This window comes from Heptranchias perlo, chromosome 1 (genome assembly GCF_035084215.1).
Source record: "Heptranchias perlo isolate sHepPer1 chromosome 1, sHepPer1.hap1, whole genome shotgun sequence".
Taxonomy (NCBI): Eukaryota; Metazoa; Chordata; class Chondrichthyes; order Hexanchiformes; family Hexanchidae; genus Heptranchias; species Heptranchias perlo.
The window spans coordinates 25,531,599-25,556,409 of record NC_090325.1 but is presented as its reverse complement, the minus strand read 5'-3'; the positions used below and the strand labels follow the sequence as shown (position 1 = coordinate 25,556,409).

Sequence of the window (24,811 nt, the reverse complement as noted above, 5' to 3'; positions counted from 1 at the left end):
AAATTTGCAGATGACACAAAACTTGGAAGGATAGTAAACAGTGAGGAAGATAGTGATAGACTTCAAGAGGATATAGACAGGCTGGAGGAATGGGCGGACAAGTGGCAGATGAAATGTGAAGTGATAATTTTGGTAGGAAGAACGAGGAGAGGCAATATAAACTAGAGGGCACAACTCTAAAAGGGGTGCAGGAACAGAGAGATCTGGGGGTATATGTGCACAAATCGTTGAAGGTGGTAGGACAGGTTAAGAAAGTGGTTAAAAAAGCCTACAGGATTATGAGCTTTACAGATAAAGGCATAGAGTACAAAAATATGGAAGGATTCCTCTCCACTCTAGTTGACAGGGCCCTCGACCAGGTCCATTCTATTTCCTGCACTTCTGCTCTCACCCCTTCCCTTCCCTCCCAGAACCATGATAGGGTCCCCCCTTGTCCTCACCTTCCACCCCACCAGCCTCCACACTCAAAGCATCATCCTCTGCCATTTCCGCCACCTTGAGCGCGATCCCACCACAAAACACATCTTCCCCTCCTCTTTCAGTATTCCGAAGGGACTGCTCCCTCTGCGACATCCTAGTCCACTCTTCCATCACCCGCTCTCCTCCCCACGACACTGTGCGAGCGCAAGAGATGCAACACCTGCCCCTTCACCTCCTCCCTTCCCACCGTCCAGGGTCCCAAACACTCCTTCCAGGTGAAACAGCGGTTTACTTGTACTTCTTTCAATTTAGTATACTGTATTCGCTGGTCACAATGCGGTCTCCTCTACATTGGGGAGACCAAACGCGGACTGGGCGATCGCTTTGCTGAACACCTCCGCTCTGTCCGCAAGCGTGATCCTGACCTGCCAGTCGCTTGCCATTTTAAATCCTCATCCTACTCCCACTCTGACCTCGGCCTCTTACACTGTTCCAATGAAGTTCAACGTAAGCTCGAGGAAGAGCACCTCATCTTTTGTTTTAGGCACTTAACAACCTTCCGGACTCAACACTGATTTCAATAACTTCAGATCATAACCACTGCTCCCATTTTTTCGGTCAGCTAGTGCTGGTAATGATTCTGCTGCTGTCATTTACAGCTGCTCCTGACCGATCTTTTGTTTCTTAACCTGTCCCATTACCACCTTCCTTGCCTTGCACCATCATCCCTTTTGTCATTTAATCACTTGTGCCCTCTACCCTATCACAGATCTTCCCTTTTGTTCTTTTCTCCCCTCCCCTCCACCTTTCCCTGGCTCTGTACTTGCTCAAAAACTTTAACTCTTTTAACATCTTCCAGTTCTGACGAAAGGTCTTCGACCTGAAACGTTAGCTCTGTTTCTTTTTCCACAGATGCCGCCTGACTTGCTAAGCTTCTCCAGCATTTTCTGTTTTTAATTAAAATGTCAGTGGATTCAGTAAATTATTTTAGCATGTTAATTTAGTACGTGTAATTGTTTACATTCAGGTAAATCTAATTTAAATTCCATTGACTTTTTTAAATTAAACTTAACATTCATAAGCTAAAATATTAGAAAACTGTTGTTGGTTTAGCAGACAGCTGACCGTTCATTATTTCTTTGAGACTACATATATCTTAGATAAACTGGTCTCCTTTCTCTTATTTCCAGTCACCGTGAAACCTGCCAAAAATGGATTTAGTGTCAGGATTAAGAGGATGGACTGATTCAGTCTATTATATAACCTTGTTCAGACTGCCACATTTTTGCCATGATCTGGCATTTATATCTGCCCAGCCTGAATTTTGTTGAGTAAACCCGGTTGAATTACACTCCTAACTCATACCATCATGAAAAACCAACCCTTCCCATTGGTTGACTTCATGCCATTATGAATTTGGAGGAGCTTTACATGACGACATCAAGAATTCAAACTGTTTGTGCCACCTTTCTCTTTAAAAGAGAGAGCAACATCACTGCAATGTGAATGCACAATATATTAGACATTTATATCCCATTTCCATGAAGCGTGTATGTGCTGTGAATTTTTTTAAAATCAGGATTACTCGACTGCTGGGTGGAAAGACAATTGAATTCCAACAGTTGGGTTGGTACTGGAGTTGGGATGTCATGTTCAGAACTGGATGAGGCATGAGAGAGATGAGTTAGCTGGGACAGGAAGGAAATTTAGCCAATACATTTAAGAGAAAGCAAGTTATGGGATGCTTATTAGGGGAGAATATCATGAGATGTTTATTTGTGTACAACAAATGGGTGTTCAAATAACTGGGTAATAACTTCCTCAGTCATCAGTGGGCAGATTAAGCACACAGCTGATCACTTTATTGCTCAATAACAGAGGATGTTTATTTAGCTGTGGGAGAGCGTGCTGAGAAGTGGCAGCCAGCAGCTGCATAAACTCACCGTACTCCTCCCGAAGGTGTTCCTGAATGTGCGGCTCGTAACCTTCCTTCTCTGGAACTTCCACAAAATCACCATCACTATCGTCATCATCCTCATCGGTTGCTTTCATCTGTCGAAGCAAATCAAAAGAAAACCTGTCACTATCGCTGACCTGTGAAACATCCTAATTATACTCTTCGGAAATGACAGGAGCACTTAACTTTCTCAGTGAGTAAATGACAGCAATCAATCAAGACTGAATAACAATGAGCTGCGGACCTGAAAATTATTTTTGTATAGAATCTACCCAGGAATTTATGAAAGGTGAAACACAACCCAAGGTTTAGGGTATTATGGCTTTCAGCTTGCACACTGCACATCAAACACTAAACAGAATTTATGTGTTTTAATTTTCCGAAAGGTACTGTAGAGGGGGTCTGGTGCTACAATGCATAACATATACTGAACCTTTTTTAAATACAAGAAATTTTACCATAATCCAGTGTTTATCAGATTCTCAAAAAAAAGTAATCTTCACGAAATTTCAACCATTTTCATAAACAACTTTGTATTTAACTTTAGACTACAGTTAGTAGAAAACTGGAAAAAAATTGATTAAATTCTAAAATGAGCATCTCAGAAAAAACCTAAGAAGCTAGATTTTCCTAATTCATTTTTATTTTGTATGCATTTACTCCATAGCTTCCAAAAATCGTACAAGCGCTCACTCACACACGCAAAGCTGGTTTCAATGACCTACACCATCAACAATAACCCCCAAAAAAGGAACCACCTATGCCAAGAATCTCCAGTTTACCTAAAATTAACACATTATTCTAATATAATAGGTCATAATACTTGCAGTTACATTGGGGGGTGGGGGTGAAATTGGTCATCTCGGGTGGTAGCGCAGAAATGAGCGATTGTGAATTGGCAGTCTGTTTTACACCCCCTCACTGGGGTATAAATCTGTTGGTGGGCAGCAGCACAGAAACGGGCAATTGTGAATCGGCAGTCTGTTTTACACCCCCTCACTGGGGTATAAATCTGTTGGTGGGCAGCAGCACAGAAATGGGCAATTGTGAATCGGCAGTCTGTTTTACACCCCCTCGCTGGGGTATAAATCAGTCTCAGGCGGTAGCGCAAACCAGGTAATAGCGAATCGGCAGCCCCTTTTGTATTCCACATGATTTTCATTTCCATTAATAAGGGGCTGCCGATTCTCTAGCGCTCAAGATGGATTTATACCCCATAGTATGTTATCACCTCCAAACATCGCAAAGGCCTTCACATAATGCATTACTTTTGGAGAGTAGGAATTGTTCTTATGTAGCCAAAAATGATCACACAAAATTGCACAGCATCTGTGTCACATATTAATATACAACAGAGAAAGATACGACTGTACAATACCAACCATGAGCACATTAATATTGCCCAATACAAAAAGTGCTGAAAACTTTACACCATTATTTGTGCAAAAGGTTAGATGAAAGAGCAATATATTCTACCTCAATTTAAAAGGAAATTATCAGTATAATATTGTATCATCAAACCTCTTTGCAGCTTTTAAAAAAAAATGTAGCAAAAACACCAAAATACATCATTGGGAAATTGTTTTACTGAATGGTCATAATGGCAAAAATAAAATCAAATGAATACTCATCCATGCATTATCAGAGCCAAAGAAAAAGGATCGTTTTAAATATTTGAATGGTTGAAAAAAATCTGCTTCCCTATACATTTTTGTTTTGTGTAAAATCTTAATAGAATCGTAAAATAAATTCTCTATGGTCTAATTAATTTGGGAGGCAATCTCAATTACTTCCCACCCAGGAAATCAGTTTCGTTCTGTCTTAAATAAGTGTCTGTTACACTCTAAAAAATGATGTTATAAGGCATCCTTAGACAAGTGAACTCTAAACTTCATTTGTCATTCTGCAGGCTTGATGGCTATGCATTTAAAAACCCATTCTATCTTATAAACTAAAAATTAAATGTACTCAGCTGTGATAGTCGTCATTGCATCTGCTATTTATATGCTAATACCCTTCCTGGAAGGTCCTGCAAATTATAGCACTCCAGTAAGTCAGGTGCATCTAGTCTCAGCCTCTAACTGTACAATAAAAAATGCACAATATTTTGAAAGATTGTGGCAAAGACTTTTAAAATCACAATCAACTTACATTGTTGTTCATTGATGATTTCAGCTTGCCTTTAAACTTGATCGAGACGCTGGTGACTGACAAATAATTAGCCAATAACAAACGAGAAGGTGTGCGTGATCATAGCACACTAGGGACTGTTTTGGCAATGAGGCAAAGCCAAGCGTTAGAAAGGTCCCTGGTGCACAATAGCCCAGATAAATGTATAGCTTTGAGTTATTATAGCATTTATTTATTAGAGTACTTTGAACTTTTGAGAATATTTTAACAAATTGTTGCATACATTTAATATTGTAGGCTATGGTTATGTATATTTTTTCAAATACTATTTTAGAATACATTTTTAGAGACTGGTCTGTCATTTATTTTACTTTGCCGCAGCTTTGACAGAGAACAACGAAAGGTTCAGAAACTCTCTGAAATGAGGCGGTATCAGGGCATTTCTGATCATTCCCTGTCAATCCAAACTCTTCTTTATTATCCATAATCCAAATACATATTTGTTACTAATAGCGCATGGTCACGGCAGTTAGAGAGGAATATGTTCAGAGGAGGTATTCAGCTCTTCTCCAGCGCACTTTTCATAATGTTTGACCTAGCCTTTGTCATCAGTTGGTGCAAGTCAAAACTTCAGTCCCGCGGTGCCACCAATAGTCTATTGATGGTGGTAAATAATTTTCAAAAGTTCCAATGAAGAGAATCTTTATTTTTCCTTTAAATCTCTTGATGGCAAATGGATGATTCCATCCCTGACCTTTGGTATCCGTCAGGCTTCAGTCTCTATTTTCCACAAAGGATCATTTGTTGTGTATATACTGGGGCAGAAATTGCTTATGAAATAACGGCGAGCACTTGGTGAATTCAACAGTGTTCACCGTTGTTTGTGGCGAAATCGAGGAGCAAGTTCTGGCGTTCGCACATGCGCAGTAAAATGTGGAAATCCGGAACTTGCTCCTACTAATTGGCTGGCGTTATGACAGCTTCAAATTAAAGGTATATTGCACACTGCAATCAGGAAAATCATTGAAAAAGCACCAACTTGCTTATCTGCCCAGCTGGAAAGTAACTAATTATGCCACAAAACAGATACACTTAAAAATACCAATGTAAGGAATCTTACAACACCAGGTTATAGTCCAACAGTTTTATTTGAAAATCACAAGCTTTCGGAGGCTTTCTCCTTCGTCAGGTGAGTTGTAAGATTCCTTACATTTGTACACCCCAGTCCATCACCGGTGAGCTTCATTGGTTCGCCGCTCCGAGCAATTTCTGCCCCATTTTATTGTTTTAAAAAATATGGATAATAATGAATATGAAAGTTAAGTGGTGGAAGCTGTAGACCCCACACACCCACTTAATAATTCTGTATATTTTTCTACAAATATTTCAACGTAATTTATAATTAGTGACATTAAACAATTTCATCAGACTTTTTGATTACTTCTTGTACCTGTGCACCAGCATTTAATGATTGTGTACATGGACATATAAATCCCTTTGCTTCTCTACAACTCATAGCCTCTCACCATAAGAAAATATTCTGATTTGTTTTTCACAGATCCAAAGTGGACGACCTCACACTACCCAGCATTCCCAGAGATAGGGTGGGGCAAGACCACGGAGGGATCTAAAGATGAGGACAAGGAACATAGGAACAGGAGTAGGCCATTTAGCCCCTTGAGCCTGTTCCACCATTCAAAGAGATCACGGCTGATCTGTGACCTAACTACATATACCCGCCGTGGCCCCATATCCCTTAATACCTTTGGTTAACAAAAATCTATCAATCTCAGATTTAAAGTTAACAACTGAGCTAGAATCAACTGCCATTTGTGGAAGAGAGTTCCAAACTTCTACTACACTTTGTGTGTAGAAATGTGTCCTAATTTCGCTCCTGGCTCTACTTTTTAGGCCATGTCCCCTAGACTCCCTAACCAGCGAAAACAGTTTCTCTCTTTCTACCCTATCAGTTCCCCTTAATATCCTGAAAACTTCGATCAAAATACCACTTAATCTTCTAAATTCCAGGGAATACAACCCTAGTTTGTGTAATCTCTTCCAGTATTTTAACCCTAGGAGTCCAGGTATCATTCTAGTAAATCTATGCTGCACTCCCTCCAAGGCCAATAAATCCTTCCTACTGCGCAGTGCCCAAAACTGAACACAGTACTCCAGTGGTGGTCTAACCAGGGCTTTGTATAGCTGTAGCATAACTTCTACCCCCTTGTATTCCAGTCCTCTAGATATAAAGGCCAGCATTCCATTAGTCTTTTTGATTATTTTCTGCACCTGTCCATGACATTTTAACGTTCTATGTATATGGACCCCTAAGTCTCTATGGACCTCCACTGTTTTGAGCTTTTCACCATTTAGAAAGTACAATGATCTATTCTTTTTAGGTCCAAAGTTGCCTCACTATTGCCTACAATAAAATCCATTTGCCAGTTTTGACCATTCACTTAATCTGTTACTACCTCTCTAATTTTATGCTTCCAACTATACTGCTTACAAAGCTGCCTATCTGTGTCATCAGCAAACTTGGATATATGGCTCTCTATCCCATCATCTAAATCATTAATAAATACAGTGAATAACTGAGGCCCCAACACAGATCCATGTGGGGCACCACTAGTCACATCCTGCCAATTTGAGTACCTGTCCATTATCTCTACACTCTGTCTCCTGCCGCTCAGCCAATTTCCTAACCAAGTCAATAATTTGCCCTCATTTCCATGAGCTTCAACTTTAGCTAACAGTCTCTTGCAAGGAACTTTACTGAATGCCTTCTGGAAATCCATATAAACATCATTCATAGACATTCCCCTGTCCACTACTTTAGTCACCTCTTCAAAAAAATTCAATCAAGTTCATCAGGCATGGCCTACCCTTTACAAATCCATACTGGCTCTCTGATCAGCTGAAAATTTTCAAGGTGTTCAGTCACTCTATCCTTAAATTATAGACTAGTAATTTCCTGACAACAGATGTTGGGCTAACTGGTCTATAATTTCCTGGTTTCCCTCTCTCACCTTTCTTAAATAGTGGAGTGACATGTGCAATTTTCCAATCTAAAGGAACAGTTCCTGAATCGAGGGAAATTGGAATATTATAGTTAGGGCATCTGCAATCATCTCACCTACTTCCTTTAAAACCCTGGGATGGAAACCATCTTCAGTGCCATTATTTTTTTCATTACTGTTAATTTGCTTATGTTAATTATGGTGAGCTCCCGTCTCCAATTCAAAATTAGTTTCCTTGGGGTGTCCGGCATGCTATCCTCGTCCTCTACTGTAAATACTGACGCAAAGTAATTATTTAACATGTCTGCCATTTCCTTATTTTCATTTATGATATCACCATTATCAGTTTTTAACACATTGTTCTTGACCACCCTCATTTTCCTAATATAATTGTAAAAATTGTGTTAATTTTGATATCCCTTGCAAGTTTCTTTTCATACTCCCTTTTTGTAGCTCTTACTATCTGTTTTGTCACCCTTTGTATTTCTCCGAGTCGCCAGGATCTCTGCTATTTTTTGCACTTTTGTATGCTTTTTCTTTTAGTTTTATGTTGGCCCTTACCTCTTCTGTCATCCATGGCTGTTTTTTTGGCAAGTAGAGCTCTTGCCCCTTAGGGGTATAAACTGATTCTGTATCATGCTAAATTCATTTTTGAACACCTCCCACTGATCTTCTGTCATTTTACCCAGTTTACTGTGCACAGTCTCTGTCTCATCCCATTGAAGTCAGCCTTACCTAAATTTAGAAACTTAGTCGCTATTACTTCCAAACACAACGTTGAACTCGATCATTTTATGATCGCTATTAGATAAATGTTCACGCACCGTTAGGCTGTTAACTAAATCTGGCTCATTATTCATTATTAAATCGAATATGGCCTGCCCCCTAGTTGGTTCTAGGACATATTGTTGCAGAAAGCTGTCCTGAACACACTCAAGAAATTAGTTACCTTTCCGACATGAGCTCATTTGCTTATCCCAATCTATATGAAAGTTAAAATCCCCCATTAAAACCGCTCTGCCTTTGCTACATGCTTGTCTAATCTCTGCATTTATACATTCTGCCACTTCACAGCTGCTACCAGGGGGCCAATACACAACTCCCACTACAGTCTTAAATCCTTTTCTATTTCTTAATTCTAACCATAAAGTCTCCACTGTCTGCTTAGCTCTTGTTATATCCTCTCTTATCATTGAAGTAATCACTAAGGCTACTCCTCTCCCTCTACCAGTTTCCCTATCCTTCCTGTAGGCCATATAACCTGGTATATTCAGTTCCCAGTCCTGACCATCTTGTAGCCATGTCTCAGTAATGGCTACAATGTCTCACCCTCTAAGTTGAATTTGTGCCTGTAATTCATTCAGTATGTTCCTTATACTCTGTGCATTTGTATAAAGAATGCTCATTTGGGCCACACACCCTAACCTGTTCTTCTGCTCTAATGTTTTTCTCACACAATTCTTATTTCTCTCTCCTGATTTAATTACTTTACATCTTTTAGTTTTCCCTTTACCTGTAGTACCTAAAGCATAATTTCTGACTATTACTCTACTCTCTTCCTTTTTGTTTGTTTTAGAATTATTATTATTTATACTACCTTTTCCACCTGAGCCCTAGCCCCCCCCCACCCCATTTACTGGTTTAAAGTCCTTGTGACCGCCCTATTTATCCTTTCTGCAAGGACACTGGTCCCAGCCCATCCCAACGGTACAGTTCCTTCCTGTCCCAGTGTCCCATGAAATGGAACCCCTCTTTCCCACACCACTCCATCAGTCATGTGTTCACCTCCCTAATCTGCTTGTCCCTTTGCCAATTTGCACTTGGCTCGGGTAATAATCCAGAGATTATAACCCTTGAGGCCCTGTTTTTTTAAATTTAGCTCCTGGTACACTTTGAAATGGACCTCTTGCCTACTCTTTTCTATGTTGTTAGTTCCAACATGGACCACAACAACTGGATCCTCCCCCTCCGTCTCCAATATCCTTTCAAGCCAGTTTGGAACTGAATGCATTGTGAGGAAGGAGAACCCCAAGTAGGTTAGCGAGGACTGGGTAATCAGCAAACCTGATTTAGTGTGGGACAAGATATATGCAGCATATTAGATTTTTGGGAGGGTAGAGGATGGGAAGTTAGCAAGGAAAGTGTTAGAGTAATTGAGTCTGGAAGTATAAGGGTTTCAGCATCCGAATGGCTGAGGTGTGGGAGAGTTGGGCAATGTTGCAGAGTGGAAGCAAGAGTTGTGAGGTTTAAAGCTCAGCTCAAGGTTGAATAGGACAGCAATTACTATGAAAAATCTAGTTTCAGCCTGAGATTGTGGCTGGGGACAGTGATGGAATCAGTGGCAAGGGAGCTGAGTTTGTGCCAAAAATGATAGCTCCTGATGTTGAGCGAGAGGTAGTTGAATCATCCAAGACTTGATGTCAAAAAAACCTGTACAGAGGTGGTAAAGGAAGAGAGAAGTGGTGGAGAAGCAGAACTGGGTACCAGCAGAGTACAAGTGATAGCTGAACCCATGTCTACAGATGATGTTGCTGAGAGGAGTATGTAGTGAAGGAAGGTGGTGGGGGGTGGTGGGGGGGGAGGCTGAGGATAGATCCTCAGGGGACCTTTGAAGTGATGGTGCAGGAAAGAGAAGAGAAGCCATCGTTGAAGATGCATTGGCTGCATTGCGTTAAACAGGAATGGAAACATGCAAGAACAGCCTCACAGACGTGGACAGTTGAGGAGAGGTACTAGAGAATGGTGTGGACAACCATATCAAATGTTGCAGAAATGTCAAGGATGGTGAGAATAATGCACCACAGGGATAATACACCACAGTCATGGTCACAAGAGCAAGTCATTTGCAACTTTAGCTAGGGCAATTTTTGGTGCTGTAAGAGAGGAAGCTGAACTGGAGGGATTCAAACAGAGTTTCAGGAACAATAGGCAGATTTGGGAGAGGACAACATAATCTTAAGATGACCTTAGGGAAAAGGGTGGTCATTGGAGCAGATGGGTTGGTTGAGGATTTTTTTTTTGACAGGGGGTGATGAAAGCGGTTTTAAAGGGGAATGGGACAGTGCTTGAGGAAGGGGAGCCATTGATGATGTTATCTAACAGATGCAAAAAGTGGAGTTGAGTGGCCAGGAGTTGACTGGGGAGGGGATTAAGAATGCAGGAGATGGGTTTCATAAATGGGATGTGCTTTGAGAAGACAGGAGAGGAGATAGGAGAGTCCTGGGCTAGAGTGAGTGGGACACTGAGGTAAGATAGAAGGTGGTTGCCAAGAGGAAGGGGCAGAAGCAGCTGCACAGATGGTCTCAATCTTGGATATACTGTGTGTGGGGGGGGGGCGGCATTTAGAACTTCACCACCTGTGCGGTAACTTGGCAGAGTGGATCATCTGTCCCATTTTCATCACATTCTTTTGGAAAATCTGCCACTTGGTAACCCACCTTCTTGTGCTGTTGCCCCGTTTGTATGGGGAAATTGACAAAAGCATTGTCTCCAGGAAACCATGGGCCCGATATTACCATGGCGGGGGGGGGGGTTCGATTGGGCGCGTGGGTGACGCGCCCGGTGAAATCAGTCTGCTCCGCACGCAATTGCAGGCTAATTGGATCCACTTACCTGTTCTTCCGGGTTCCCCACTGCTAAGCTGCGCGGCAGGCAGACTGCGCATGCGCAGTAAGGTCTGTCAGCTGGAGGAGCCCGATTTAAAGGGGCAGTCCTCCACTGACTGATGCTGCAGGAAATAGGAAAAATTACAGCATGGAGCAGCCCAGGGGGAAGGCTTTAATGATGCCTCACTCCAGCTCTTATTGGATGGGGTGAGGAGGAGGGGGAGGACAGAGATCTTCCCCCCGGCGGGCAGGAGGAAGTGGCCTGCCTCTGCCACCAAGAAGGCCTGGCTCAAGGTGGCAGAGGAGGTCACCTGCACCAACATATCGCCCACCTGCATACAGTGCAGGAGGCGCTGCAATGACCTAAGTAGGTCAGCCAAAGTAAGTACACTTACTCATTCCCCCACACTCCATAGAAGTTTACAACATGGAAACAGGCCCTTCGGCCCAACATGTCCATGTCACCCAGTTTATACCACTAAGCTAGTCCCAATTGCCTGCACTTGGCCCATATCCCTCTATACCCATCTTACCCATGTAACTGTCCAAATGCTTTTTAAAAGACAAAATTGTACCCACCTCTACTACTGCCTCTGGCAGCTCGTTCCAGACACTCACCACCCTTTGAGTGAAAAAATTCCCCCTCTGGACCCTTTTGTATCTCTCCCCTCTCACCTTAAATCTATGTCCCCTCGTTATAGACTCCCCTACCTTTGGGAAAAGATTTTGACTATCTACCTTATCTATGCCCCTCATTATTTTATAGACTTGTATAAGATCACCCCTCAACCTCCTACTCTCCAGGGAAAAAAGTCCCATTCTATCTAACCTCTCCCTATAAGTCAAACCATCAAGTCCCGGTAGCATCCTAGTAAATCTTTTCTGCACTCTTTCTAGTTTAATAATATCCTTTCTATAATAGGGTGACCAGAACTGTACACAGTATTCCAAGTGTGGCCTGACTAATGTCTTGTACAACTTCAACAAGACATCCCAACTCCTGTATTCAATGTTCTGACCAATGAAACCAAGCAAGCTGAATGCCTTCTTCACCACCCTATCCACCTGTGACTCCACTTTCAAGGAGCTATGAACCTGTACTCCGAGATCTCTTTGTTCTATAACTCTCCCCAACGCCCTACCATTAACGGAGTAGGTCCTGGCCCGATTCGATCTACCAAAATGCATCACCTCACATTTATCTAAATTAAACTCCATCTGCCATTCATCGGCCCACTGGCCCAATTTATCAAGATCCCGTTGCAATCCTAGATAACCTTCTTCACTGTCCACGATGCCACCAATCTTGGTGTCATCTGCAAACTTACTAACCATGCCTCCTAAATTCTCATCCAAATCATTAATATAAATAACAAATAACAGCGGACCCAGCACCAATCCCTGAGGCACACCGCTGGTCACAGGCCTCCAATTTGAAAAACAACCCTCTACAACCACCCTCTGTCTTCTGTCGTCAAGCCAATGTTGTATCCAATTGGCTACCTCACCTTGGATCCCGTGAGATTTAACCTTATGTAACAACCTACCATGCGGTACCTTGTCAAAGGCTTTGCTAAAGTCCATGTAGACCACGTCTACTACACAGCCCTCATCTGTCTTCTTGGTTACCCCTTCAAAAAACTCAATCAAATTCGTGAGACATGATTTTCCTCTCACAAAACCATGCTGACTGTTCCTAATCAGTCCCTGCCTCTCCAAATGCCTGTAGATCCTGTCTCTCAGAATACCCTCTAACAACTTACCCACTACAGATGTCAGGCTCACCGGTCTGTAGTTCCCAGGCTTTTCCCTGCCGCCCTTCTTAAACAAAGGCACAACATTTGCTACCCTCCAATCTTCAGGCACCTCACCTGTAGCGGTGGATGATTCAAATATCTCTGCTAGGGGACCCGCAATTTCCTCCCTAACCTCCCATAACGTCCTGGGATACATTTCATCAGGTCCCGGAGATTTATCTACCTTGATGCGCGTTAAGACTTCCAGCACCTCCCTCTCTGTAATATGTACACTCCTCAAGACATCACTATTTATTTCCCCAAGTTCCCTAACATCCATGCCTTTCTCAACCGTAAATACCGATGTGAAATATTCATTTAGGATCTCACCCATCTCTTGTGGTTCCGCACATAGATGACCTTGTTGATCCTTCAGAGGCCCTACTTTCTCCCTAGTTACTCTTTTGCCCTTTATGTATTTGTAGAAGCTCTTTAGATTCTCCTTTGCCTTATCTGCCAAAGCAATCTCATGTCCCCTTTTTGCCCTCCTGATTTCTCTCTTAACTCTACTCCGGCAATCTCTATACTCTTCAAGGGATCCACTTGATCCCAGCTGCCTATGCATGCCATATGCCTCCTTCTTCTTTTTGACTAGTGCCTCAATCTCCCGAGTCATCCAAGGTTCCCTACTTCTACCAGCCTTGCCCTTTACTTTATAAGGAATGTGCTTACCCTGAACCCTGGTTAACACATTTTTGAAGGACTCCCACTTCCCAGACGTCCCTTTGCCTGCCAACAGACTCTCCCAATCAACTTCTGAAAGTTCCTGTCTAATACCATCAAAATTGGCCTTTCCCCAATTTAGAATTTTAACTTTTGGGCCAGACCTATCCTTCTCCATAGCTATCTTAAAACTAATGGAATTATGATCACTGGTCCCAAAGTGATCCCTCACTAACACTTCTGTCACCTGCCCTTCCTTATTTCCCAAGAGGAGGTCAAGTTTTGCCGTCTGCCACATCACCGCCCCCATCCCACATCTCCTTCTGCACAGCCAACACTACTCTGTCACATCACTCCTCACACCCACTCAAACCTCATCCTCATCTTACCTATCCACCTCGCCAGTACTCATCCCGCCACTACTACTCAACCCAATCCTCATACAATCTCATGGCTCTCATATACTCATCCTCTCATGCATCTCTTTCACAGTCAGCCTCACTCAACCTGCCACTACCTGTGCTGCAGCCACAGGGCATGCATCACATATGTGCAGTAGGAAGCGTAAGGCAAACGTGTCGTGAGCATGAAGGGGATGCACAAGAGTGTTTGAGGGTTTTTCACGGTTTTTACTTATATTTAATTTCTGATCAACTCACATTACATATTATATTGGCACCACTACTGCCACATCTTTGCAAATCTTGTCTGGTTTGTGCAATAATGCCCTTTCCTGAGAATCACAATGAAGACCCACAACTGATGCCACCCATTGTGTCACTGCAGAGTGGGTGTAGGTGTATTTGCAGGGCTCTTTTGTGCAGACAACTGAGAGACGTCGGCGATGTCCCCGGTGGCACCCTGGAAGGATGCGGAGGAGAAGTTGTTGAGGGCAGTGGTGACTTTGACAGTGACAGGTAAGAAGATGGTGCACGGGCCAGCCGGGAGCAGCTCGGCATGAAGGAGGCTGCAGATGTCCACGACTACATGTCGAGTGACTCCGAGCCTCCGTGTGCACTGCTGCTTATAGAGGTCCAGGAAGCTGAGCCTCGGTCTGTAGACCCTGTGGCGAGGGTAGTGCCCTCTGCGACGCATCTCTCTCTGCGGTTGCCCTCCCTCCTGCTGTGCAGGTGGATGTGTCACAGCACTGTGTTGTGGAGCTCCACGTGTCAGAGGTGGACCGCGTGGCTGGTGATGCTGTTCGCCCTCCGAAGAGGTCATGACTGCAGCTAGGGCAGCCCCCATCCGGAAGATGTACATCTGAGGGGGTCCGCAAGGTAGGTAAATGTGTCTGGACACCGGGTGTAAGTGTGCAAGTTGGTGAATTTTGTTGTTAGGAGCAGGGTGGTGGAGGCCAAACTTTGTCCAAAGTGACAGAGTGGCCTCCCCCACCCCCCCACCTGTCAAATGGACCTTTGCAGCTGCCACAGGCTGATAGCTGCAACACGTCCATTTGAACTGGGAGTGCTTCCCCCAGTTCGGGAAACAGTCTGAGTCAGTTGCAAAATCCGATCCCTGCTAAAATAACAGGTCAATCAGGTCTGTAAACAACCTGAAGTACCTGTTCAAGTACTTTAAGTGGCACCTCGCCGGCTTTAATTGCCGGCGGGAGTCCCACATGCGGGGGCTGCACGCGCATGTCAGCGCGTCAGTGGGGAAACCCGTAAGTGGGCGGGTTGGAGCCGGGCTCCAGATCCGCCCCGGAAATCCCCGATTTTCGCAACCGCCCCGCCACAAACGCACCTGATCACGGGAGCGAAAATCGAGCCCCATGTTTCTGGCACCTGCTTGATGCATCAGTGGACCAAAGTCTGAGTAATCTGGCAAATGTCACTAGTGGTGGTTTGGAAGGACTGATCACATGAAAATGCAATGCTGTGATGAGCTCCGCAGCTACAGGCAAAGCTGTCCCTGTGCTAGGTCATGCATGCAGGTCAGGCTCCAGTGGATGGTAGAACTGCAATCCCTCATGAGAAGGGTCTTCTCAGACATGGCCAAGTAAGGATGTTTGGGTCTGAGTACTTGGATCTTGGGCCAAGTCTAAGTGGGCGCCATATGTCTGAGGTTCAAGTGCACTTGCATTTCTTAACTCTGCCCAAACTCCTTATCCTCTTCTAAATCCATAAACACCCATTGGAAAGCTCAGTGAAATGCCCAAGCTGAGCACTGTGGTCACTGCTGAGGGAGCAGCTGCCATCAGCAGCTGTGCTATACAAAAAGGTCTCTGTAGAGGGAGCCCTTTATCACCAAAAGGCAATAACAAATAGAAACAAAGTAATGCAACCAAGATAACACATGCTGCAAAAATATTCAAACTTGCAATGCAATTCCAAACTGTCAATCAAGTTCTCAAAGGCGGAGATGGAAACCCAGAAGCAAACAATTTTAAATAGAAAAGCAGTGCTATAGGAGTGAAGAGGCAGAAGCATCATAGTACTGTTGCCGTGCATCATTTAAATGGTTAACTTTTTTTTGTAAGAATACAACCATTGCAGTTGTAACTCAGTTCAGAAGAACAAATTCTAGTTTGCTGGGGATAGGCAATAAATGCTGCCTTGCCATGTTCAGAAGGGGGGGAAAAAAACTCAGTTCAGCAGAAAATAATCAGAACACTAATTTAAATTTAACACTAAATCAGCAACCAAATGTTGCTGTCAACATTTTTATCCTGATTCCAGCCATGATGCGTAATCTGTCTCAGCAAACTCGCACACAGCACAAACTCCCTCTGCTGGGCTATATGGTCTCATTTCAACTTGAGCTGCAAAAGTTGAAGTGAAAAATCCCCACTAAAGCTACAGCTTGAGCTATTACAACTAGGCCTGATTCTAAAATTTAATTGTGACTTTTTGAGTGATGTTTATTTGCTACTTGAAGATAATACCATATCAAACTAACTAATCCAGTTCTTCATGGTGTCCTGTAACTGTTTGCCAGCATGGTATAAGCCTGTATTTCCAAAAGTACAGTAGTGTGGTGGTTATGTTACGGGACTATTAATCCACAGAACGTGAGTTCACATCTCACCATGACAGTTTAAGAATTTGAATACAGTATTAAAAAATAAAAAGCTGGAAACAGTAAAAGTGACCATGAAGCTGTTGGATTGTTGTAAAAACCTAATGTCCTTTCGGGAAGGATATCTGCCATCCTTATCCAGTCTGGTCTATACTTGACTCCAGTCCCATATCATATGGTTAACTCTTAACTGTGCTCTGAAGTGATCTAGCAAGCCACTCAGTTACCTCCTCAGGGCAATTAAGGATGGGTAATAAATGCCGGCCTTGCCAGAAACACCTAGATCCAGAGAGTGAATAAAAAAATAAATTTTTGATGTAACTTTGCCTCATCAGTTCATAAGTGACTTTGATACAATGAATGATGTGTTACAGTATTTGTCTACATCAAGAATACAAAACTTAATACATCAGCAGAACTTGCCAGCAAGCAGCCATGTTGCTTTCCCTGCAAATACCCAGAAGCACTTTCCCAAATCATTGCAGTACTCACCACTTTTCTCTGTCTCTTCTCGTAACTAATATTCATCTCATCATGTTTTTTTAGTGCTGCATCCATTGCATTTTTTAAGTCAATGGCACGTTTTAAGCGAACATCGCTAATACCAGCTTTGGTGAATGTCTAGAACAAAATTTTTAAAATTTATGTTACTCCAAAACAGTATCACTAAAAGCCATTCTTCCAGAGCACTTGCTGTAGAAAGATTTCACAGTTAAAATGGAAAGAAACACTGAAAATGCTGGAAATCTGTAATTAAAAAACCCAAAAAAATCCAACAACTTGCATTTATATAGCATTCCTTATGTGCAGAGTGCTTTACAATAAGGAGAACATTTTTAAATGGTGGACATCAAGCATGGGGAAAGGGGACAGCAATAGAGAGAGAAACTAGAGATAGCAGTGAAAGGACGATTTTAAGAAGGCTTTTCGAAAGCAGGAAAGGAGGCTACAAGATGGAGAGAACTGGACAGAGAATTCTAGATGGCAGGAGCAATATGGCTAAACGAGCAGTCCCAATGGTGCAGCAGGAGGAGATCCCAAAATGGTAGGGTGGTGGGGGATATAATGAGATTTAAAAACAAAGGCGAGAATCCGATTCTAGAATTCTGAAATTGATACGTTGCGACGCGGAGCTTGGAAAGGGCAGGGTGATGAGAGTGTGGGACTTATTATAGTTAAGGGCATGGTTTGCAGTGTTCTGATTTGGAGGTTTGAGGCAGGCAGGTCAGCTAAAAGAGCGCTAGAGAAATCAAGCACAGCCTGGAGTTTTGGCAGCAGAAAGAGATATAGAGGTGGAAGTGGAAGAAAGTGGTTTTGGTAAGAGAAAATGTGGGGAAGGAAGCTAAGTGCCTCAAGCAGGATGCCAAGGTACTACTTTACCCGACTCAATTTGAAATTGCAGGCAGTGAAGTTGATGGAATCGAGGCCAAAGGCATGAAGGTGCTGCCAGGAGCTGAAGAGGATGGCCTCGGTCATGCCAACATTCAGCTGGAGGAAGCTTTGGTCTTAATATTCTGGGAATTTAAGAATGTGGCAACAAACTCCTAGTGTGAACGTGGAGCCTGATATAGCTAAGTGGCAGCAGATCAGTGACAGGCTAAAATGTCGGAAAAATATCTGTCTATAAAAGGCATCATGAATGAGTTTGGATCTCAGTTGTCCAGCATTAAGGAAAACCCAAAAATGTTCTATAAATACATAAAGAGCAAGAGGATAACTAAGGAAAGAGTAGGGCCTATTCGAGACCAAAAAGGTAACCTATGTGTGGAGGCAGAAGATGTGGGTACGGTTCTTAATGAATACTTTGCTTCTGTCTTCACAAAAAAGGGGGATGATGCAGAGATTGTAGTTAAGGAGGATGAGTTTGAAATATTGGATGGGGTAAACATAGTGAGAGAGGAAGTATTAAGGGGATTAGCATCTTTGAAAGTAGATAAATCGCCAGGCCCGGATGAAATGTATCCCAGGCTGTTAAGAGAAGCAAGGGAGGAAATAGCAGAGGCTCTGACCATCATTTTCCAATCCTCCCTGGATACAGGCATGGTGCCGGAGGATTGGAGGACTGCTAACGTTGTACCGTTATTCAAAAGGGAGAAAGAGATAGACTGAGTAATTATGGGCCAGTCAGTTTAACCTCAGTGGTGGGCAAATTATTGGAATTGATTCTGAGGGACAGCATAAATCGTCACTTGGAAAGGCACAGGTTTACCAAGGACAGTCAGCATGAACCGGTTAAGGGAAGATCTGACTAACTTGAATTTTTTGAGCAGGTAACAAGGAGGGCCGATGAGGGTAACGAGTTTGATGTAGTGTACATGGATTTTAGCAAGGCTTTTGACAAGGTCCCACATGGCAAACTGGTCAAAAAAGTAAAAGCCTATGGAATCCAAGGGAAAGTGGCTGGTTGGATCCAATATTGGCTCAGTGGCAGGAAGCAAAGGGTAATGGTTGCCGAGTGTTTTTGCGACTGGAAGGCTATTTCCAGTGGGGTCCCGCAAGGCTCAGTACTAGGTCCTTTGCTTTTTGTGGTATATATTAATGATTTGGACTTGAATGTGGGGGGCTTGATCAAGAAATTTGAAGATGATACAAAAATTGGCCGTGTGGTTGATAATGAGGAAGAAAGCTGCAGGAAGATATCAATGGACTGGTCAGGTGGGCAGAAAAGTGGCAAATGGAATTTAATCCAAAGTGTGAGGTGTTGCATTTGGGGAGGGCAAACAAGGCAAGGAAGTGCACAATAAATGGGAGGATACCGAGAGGTGAAGAGGAACAAAGGGACCTTGGAGTGCATGTCCACAGATCCCTGAAGGTAACAGGACAGGTAGATAAGGTGGTTAAAAGGTATATGGGGTACTGTCCTTTATTCGGGCAGTTAGAAAGATTATCTGTAATCACCAGGCATTGTTCTCTGACTATATATATGCTGTGCCTATATGCATCTCTTCACTTCACCTGACGAAGGAGCAAAGCTCCGAAAGCTTCTGATTTCAAATAAAGCTGTTGGACTATAACCGGGTGTTGTGCGTCTCCTTACATAGAATATAAGAGCAGGCAAGTTATGCTAGAACTGTATAAAAAATTGGTTAGGCTACAGCTTGAGTACTGCATATAGTTCTGGTCACCACATTACAGGAAAGATGTGATTGCACTAGAGAGAGTACAGAGGAGATTTACGAGGATGTTGCCACAGCTGGAGAATGTTAGCTATGAGAAAAGATTGGATAGGCTGGGGTTTTTTTTCTTTGGAACAGAGGAGGCTGAGGGGAGATTTAATTGAGGTATATTAAATTATGATGGGACTAGATAGAGTGGATAGGGAGAACCTATTTCCTTTAGCAGAGGGGTCAGTGACCAGGGGGCATAGATTTAAAGTAATTGGTAGAAGGATTAGAGAGGAGCTGAGGAGAATTTTTTTCACCCAGAGGGGGTCTGGAACTCACTGCCTGAATGGTTGGTAGAGGCAGAAACCCTCAACTCATTTAAAAAGTACTTGGATGAACACTTGAAGTGCCGTAACCTACAGGCCTACGGACCAAGAGCTGGAAAGTGGGATTAAGCTGGATAGCTCTTTGTCGGCCGAATGGCCTCCTTCTGTGCTGTAACTTTTTATGATTCAATGATGATCAATTATCACTGAATCTAGTCCATGATCTTCATGGGCCTGGTTTTCGGCATCAGCAATGTCATAGTCATCCTCTCTGGAATCCTCTGGAACATCTACCATCAGTCTTTTGCTGGATAGTAAAGTTACGAAGCACATAACAGGCTACCACAATTCATGAAATGGCGCTGGGTGCATGTTTCAAATGCCAAAACTTTCCTTAAAGCATCCCTAACTTTCTTTTTTTAAAACCGTGTGCTTCATTGTAGTGCCTCTGCAGCACTTGTGAGCCTACAAAGTGGCATCATGAGCCAAAGAAGGCCACGAGCCACGTAGCGGGTATCCCTCATCACCCAGAAGCCATCCTACCCCTTGCCCCTGCTATTAAAATAGAGCTAGAAGACTGAACCGGAACAGTATAAAGGCATTACATCTCCCAGCATTTCATGAATTCATTTTCAAGAAGCTGTCCTGCCCATTTAGGCGATTTTCATTTGGGGCGTGCCATGCCACATGGCTGTAATCAGTAGCCCCACAACCCTGGGGAACCTGACAATACTATGTGTGTAAAAAAAAAATCTATTGCCTCCTCTGTCTTGGACCACTGCTGAAGTGCATAAACTAATCTGCCCTGGCAAAGACAGAATTGGTGACTTGCCTTATATGTGAGTGTACAGTGAATTCGTTGATCTGGCAAAAGTTTCCTGCTAAAAGAATGAGCCTTTAGTGTAAATGTTCAGAGCTGTGATCACTTTCTGTACCATGGTTAGAACTGTCTGTGTCATGGACCTTATTTGCAGATCTGGCTGCAGCTACAAATTGATCTTTTCCAAGGTATCATGACTGGAGCACAGCCTCCTGAGACACAGTTCATGAGAAAGATGTTGGAAATATTGCCTGGGTGGTATATCGTGGGAGATTTCCTCAGGGCAGTGTCCTAGGCCTAACCATCTTCAGCTGCTTCATCAATTCCCTCCATCATGTGGTCAGAAATGGGGATGTTCGCTGATGATTGCACAGTGTTCAGTTCCATTCGCAAGCCCTCAGATAATGAAGCAGTCCGTGCCCGCATGCAGCAAGACCTGGACAACATCCAGGCTTGGGCAGATAAGTGGCATGTAACATTTGCGCCAGACAAGTGCCAGGCAATGACCATCTCCAACAAGAGAAAATCTAACCAGTTCCCCTTGACATTTTTTTTTATTCGTTCATGGGATGTGGGCGTCGCTGGCAAGGCCAGCATTTATTGCACATCCCTAATTGCCCTTTACATTCAACGGCATTACCATCGCTGAATTCCCCACCATCAACACCTTGGGGATCACCATTGACCAGAAACTTAACTGGACCAGCCATATAAATACTGTGGCTACAAGAGCAGGTCAGAGGCTGAGTATTCTGCAGCGAGTGACTCACCTCCTGACTCCCCAAAGCCTATCCACCATCTACTAGGCACAATTCAGGAGTGTGATGGAATACTCTCCACTTGCCTGGATGAGTGCAGCTCCAACAACACTCAAGAAGCTCGACACCATCCAGGACAAAGCAGCCTGCATGATTGGCACCCCATCCACCACCCTAAACATTCACTCCCTTCACCACCGGTGCACAGTGGCTGCAGTGTGTACCATCCACAGGATGCACTACAGCAACTCGCCAAGGCTTCTTCGACAGCACCTCCTAACCCCACGACCTCACCACCTAGAAGGTCAAGGGCAGCAGGCACATGGCAACAACACCACCTGCACGTTCCCCTCCAAGTCACACCATCCCGACTTGCAAATATATCACCAATCCTTCATTGTCGCTGGGTCAAAATCCTGGAACTCCCTACCTAACAGCACTGTGGGAGAACCTTCATTGCACAGACTGCAGCGATTCAAGAAGGCGGCTCACCACCACCTTCTCAAGGGCAATTAGGGATGGACAATAAATGCTGACCTTGCCAGCGACACCCACATCCCATGAACGAATAAAAAAAATGCTGTTATTGATAAAACTCAGATTTCAAATTAACGTATTTTTTTTTTTACAAGCAGTATATGTAAAAAAGTAGACATCTTTTTTATATAAAAGTGTATGCAGATTTATATTAGAACCGCATATAACGCAATAAGATTGTCACCTGTTCTGTACTCAAATGGAGCAGGCAGGAGCGGGGGTTTGGGCAATAGGAGGCCACTGCAGGGGACCCGCGGAAACAGTCCCAGGCAGTCAAGTGAGTGGGGGGTGGGGGCCGGTGGGGCGCGATCACGATAGGGTGATGGAGGGGGAAGCCCGGGGCAAGGGCACTCCTACTCCTCCTGGCCCAAAAGAAAAAATATTTTAAAACCTACCTGCCTGGGTGAGGGCCTCGCTGACTTCCTGCAGGTGTCCTGCTCGAAAGAGCAGCTTAATATCGAGACCCGGCATTAAGGCAGCGGAATCACGGGTAAATCGCTGCTCTTATTTTAACTCCCATTAAAATCTGGGCCTTACTATCTAGGCCTACAGCGAAGTAACAAAGGACCGGTGGAAGCTTTGGATCTGTGCCCCAACGTGAATCAGAGCCTTCAGGTGAAGAGGGGAGAAAAATAGGAGAAAAAAAAAAATCCAGGTATGGAAATATCACTCAGGGCATGCTCTGAGGTTGAGGTTAAGACATATTAGTGCAGCAGTTTAAAGCGATCTTGATTCAACATCTGGACTTGAGATTACTTGATTTTGACATTAGTTTGCAAATTTAGAAAGCTTTCCATCCCCAAATAAATGCCTTACTGATAAAGAAATAAATGTATTTAAATAAAGAATGAGGCATATATTATTATCGGTCTTTATTTTGCTTAGGATAACTATAGCTACGATAGAGTGGACTACAGAAATCAAATATGAATAGGCTAATATTCAAAAACAAGATCCATTTGTAACAGCCTCTCCCCTCACTTATCACTATCCTCCCTATGTTTCAGCATCAAACCTAAACAGTTCTTAACTAAATAAGTTTTCAAATTAAAATAAGGAAAATTACAGGGATCTGGCTTCTGAACCAATACTCAAGGATAAGATGATTGAAGGGCCTTATGATAACGTACTTTTTTAAAAACAGCATAGTCTAGCAGCATAAACCTAAAATTACAGCTGTGCATTTTACCTCAAGGCTGGAACACAATAGGACCTGAAACCTTTTGAGACCACAAAAAAATCTCTACCTCTGTTCAATCTAATTTCTAATCTAATTTTTTTTAATAAAATAACATCAATGCTAACGGTATTTATGACTGTGTCCTGGTGCTTTTTTCTTCCTGCTCAGAGGCTTCTTTACACAAAATCCATTAACAATACTGCAGGAATAGACTAAGATTTTTCATTCATACCTGGATCCAGTACTGGACTGTTGGCAGGTATTTATTAGTGACTAGTCTTTGGAAGTCCTTTACATTGTTGATCACAGCACTATTATCTTCATCCTCCTTGATCTTTAAGTCTGTATTCCAAACAAGCAGAATATACTAAAAAGTACAATTTCTTGCAAATAAAACTTAACTATGCACTCAGAAACATAACTAAATGATCAACACACAAGATATTGGCATTCAAATGATTTATTTTGAAACAAGCATGCTATACTCATCAATAAAAGGATGGCACAAGATAGGTTCAAATGAAGAAAACCTTTTGGGCCACTGGATATCCTTCCAAAATGACAACCCTATCATCTAGCTGTCTCTTGAAGGAGACAAGTGACCTGGCCTCCACCACCCTGCTTGGCAAGCTGTTCCAACCGTTAATTAACCCCCGTGTAAAGAAATATTTTTTGGCATTATTCCTAAACTTGCCCTTCGCCACTCTGAGCCTGTACTCACTTGCCCCTATGCCCAGGGGCAGTATTATTCTGAGTTTACTTCATCGATCCCATATCTTAAATTCCTCTATAAAGTCCCCTCTGAAGCCAATGGCCCTAATTTATCAGTAAGGACCTTAAAAGTCAGTTTTTATAGGTGATTTAAAAATCCAGTTTTTTGGGTATTTTTCAGTTTTTATTTTTTAGCATCAAAAACCAGAAGAAATTCTGGAGAAAAAAATTAAAGCAGAAAAACACAGTAAATTCAAAGAAAAATCAATAAAAATCAGTTTTTATTCTGGACATCACTAAATCTCAAGAAAACAAAATAATTTGCATGATTACTAGAATTTTTTTATGAATGGTATGAATTATAAAATATATTAACATGTAAACGGGTAGTTTTTGCTATAATGGGAGTGTAATTTCAAGCACCAATGCTCATGAAAAGGATGGCTGATGCCAGCTGATCCATTCCTCCATATACTCCTGTTTATCCTCACAAGGAATATAGTTTCTATACAAATTAACATGTTGGAAGTCACACTCTCACCCACTTCTTTACCAGGCTCCCAATCTCTCACTACAGGCCCTGGACTGGTTTTCAAATTCAGACTTCAGTCTCACCTCCAAACTTTGCCACTCATATGCACTAAATTGTAGCAGTGATTGAAGAGCAGTAGCCAATGTGTAGTTAGAATAGGTTTTGTGCTGACAAGAGCATATTTGTGACCCTGATGTCACTATTCAATTGGCTTTGCAATTTCTAACACATCAT

General features: G+C 42.9%; 1 protein-coding gene across 2 annotated transcripts in view; it reads right to left on the bottom strand.

Moving 5' to 3' along the window:
- uvssa (UV-stimulated scaffold protein A) overlaps window positions 1-24,811 on the bottom strand; it is a 95,605-nt gene that overhangs the window by 47,968 nt on the left and 22,826 nt on the right. For both annotated transcript variants that reach the window (XM_067982611.1, XM_067982620.1), the window contains 3 exons: window positions 23,567-23,676; window positions 17,102-17,230; window positions 2,364-2,472 (listed from right to left, as the gene is read on the bottom strand). In XM_067982611.1, the coding sequence (XP_067838712.1) occupies window positions 2,364-2,472; window positions 17,102-17,230; window positions 23,567-23,676 (348 nt within the window). The remainder of the gene's footprint in view (window positions 1-2,363; window positions 2,473-17,101; window positions 17,231-23,566; window positions 23,677-24,811) is intronic.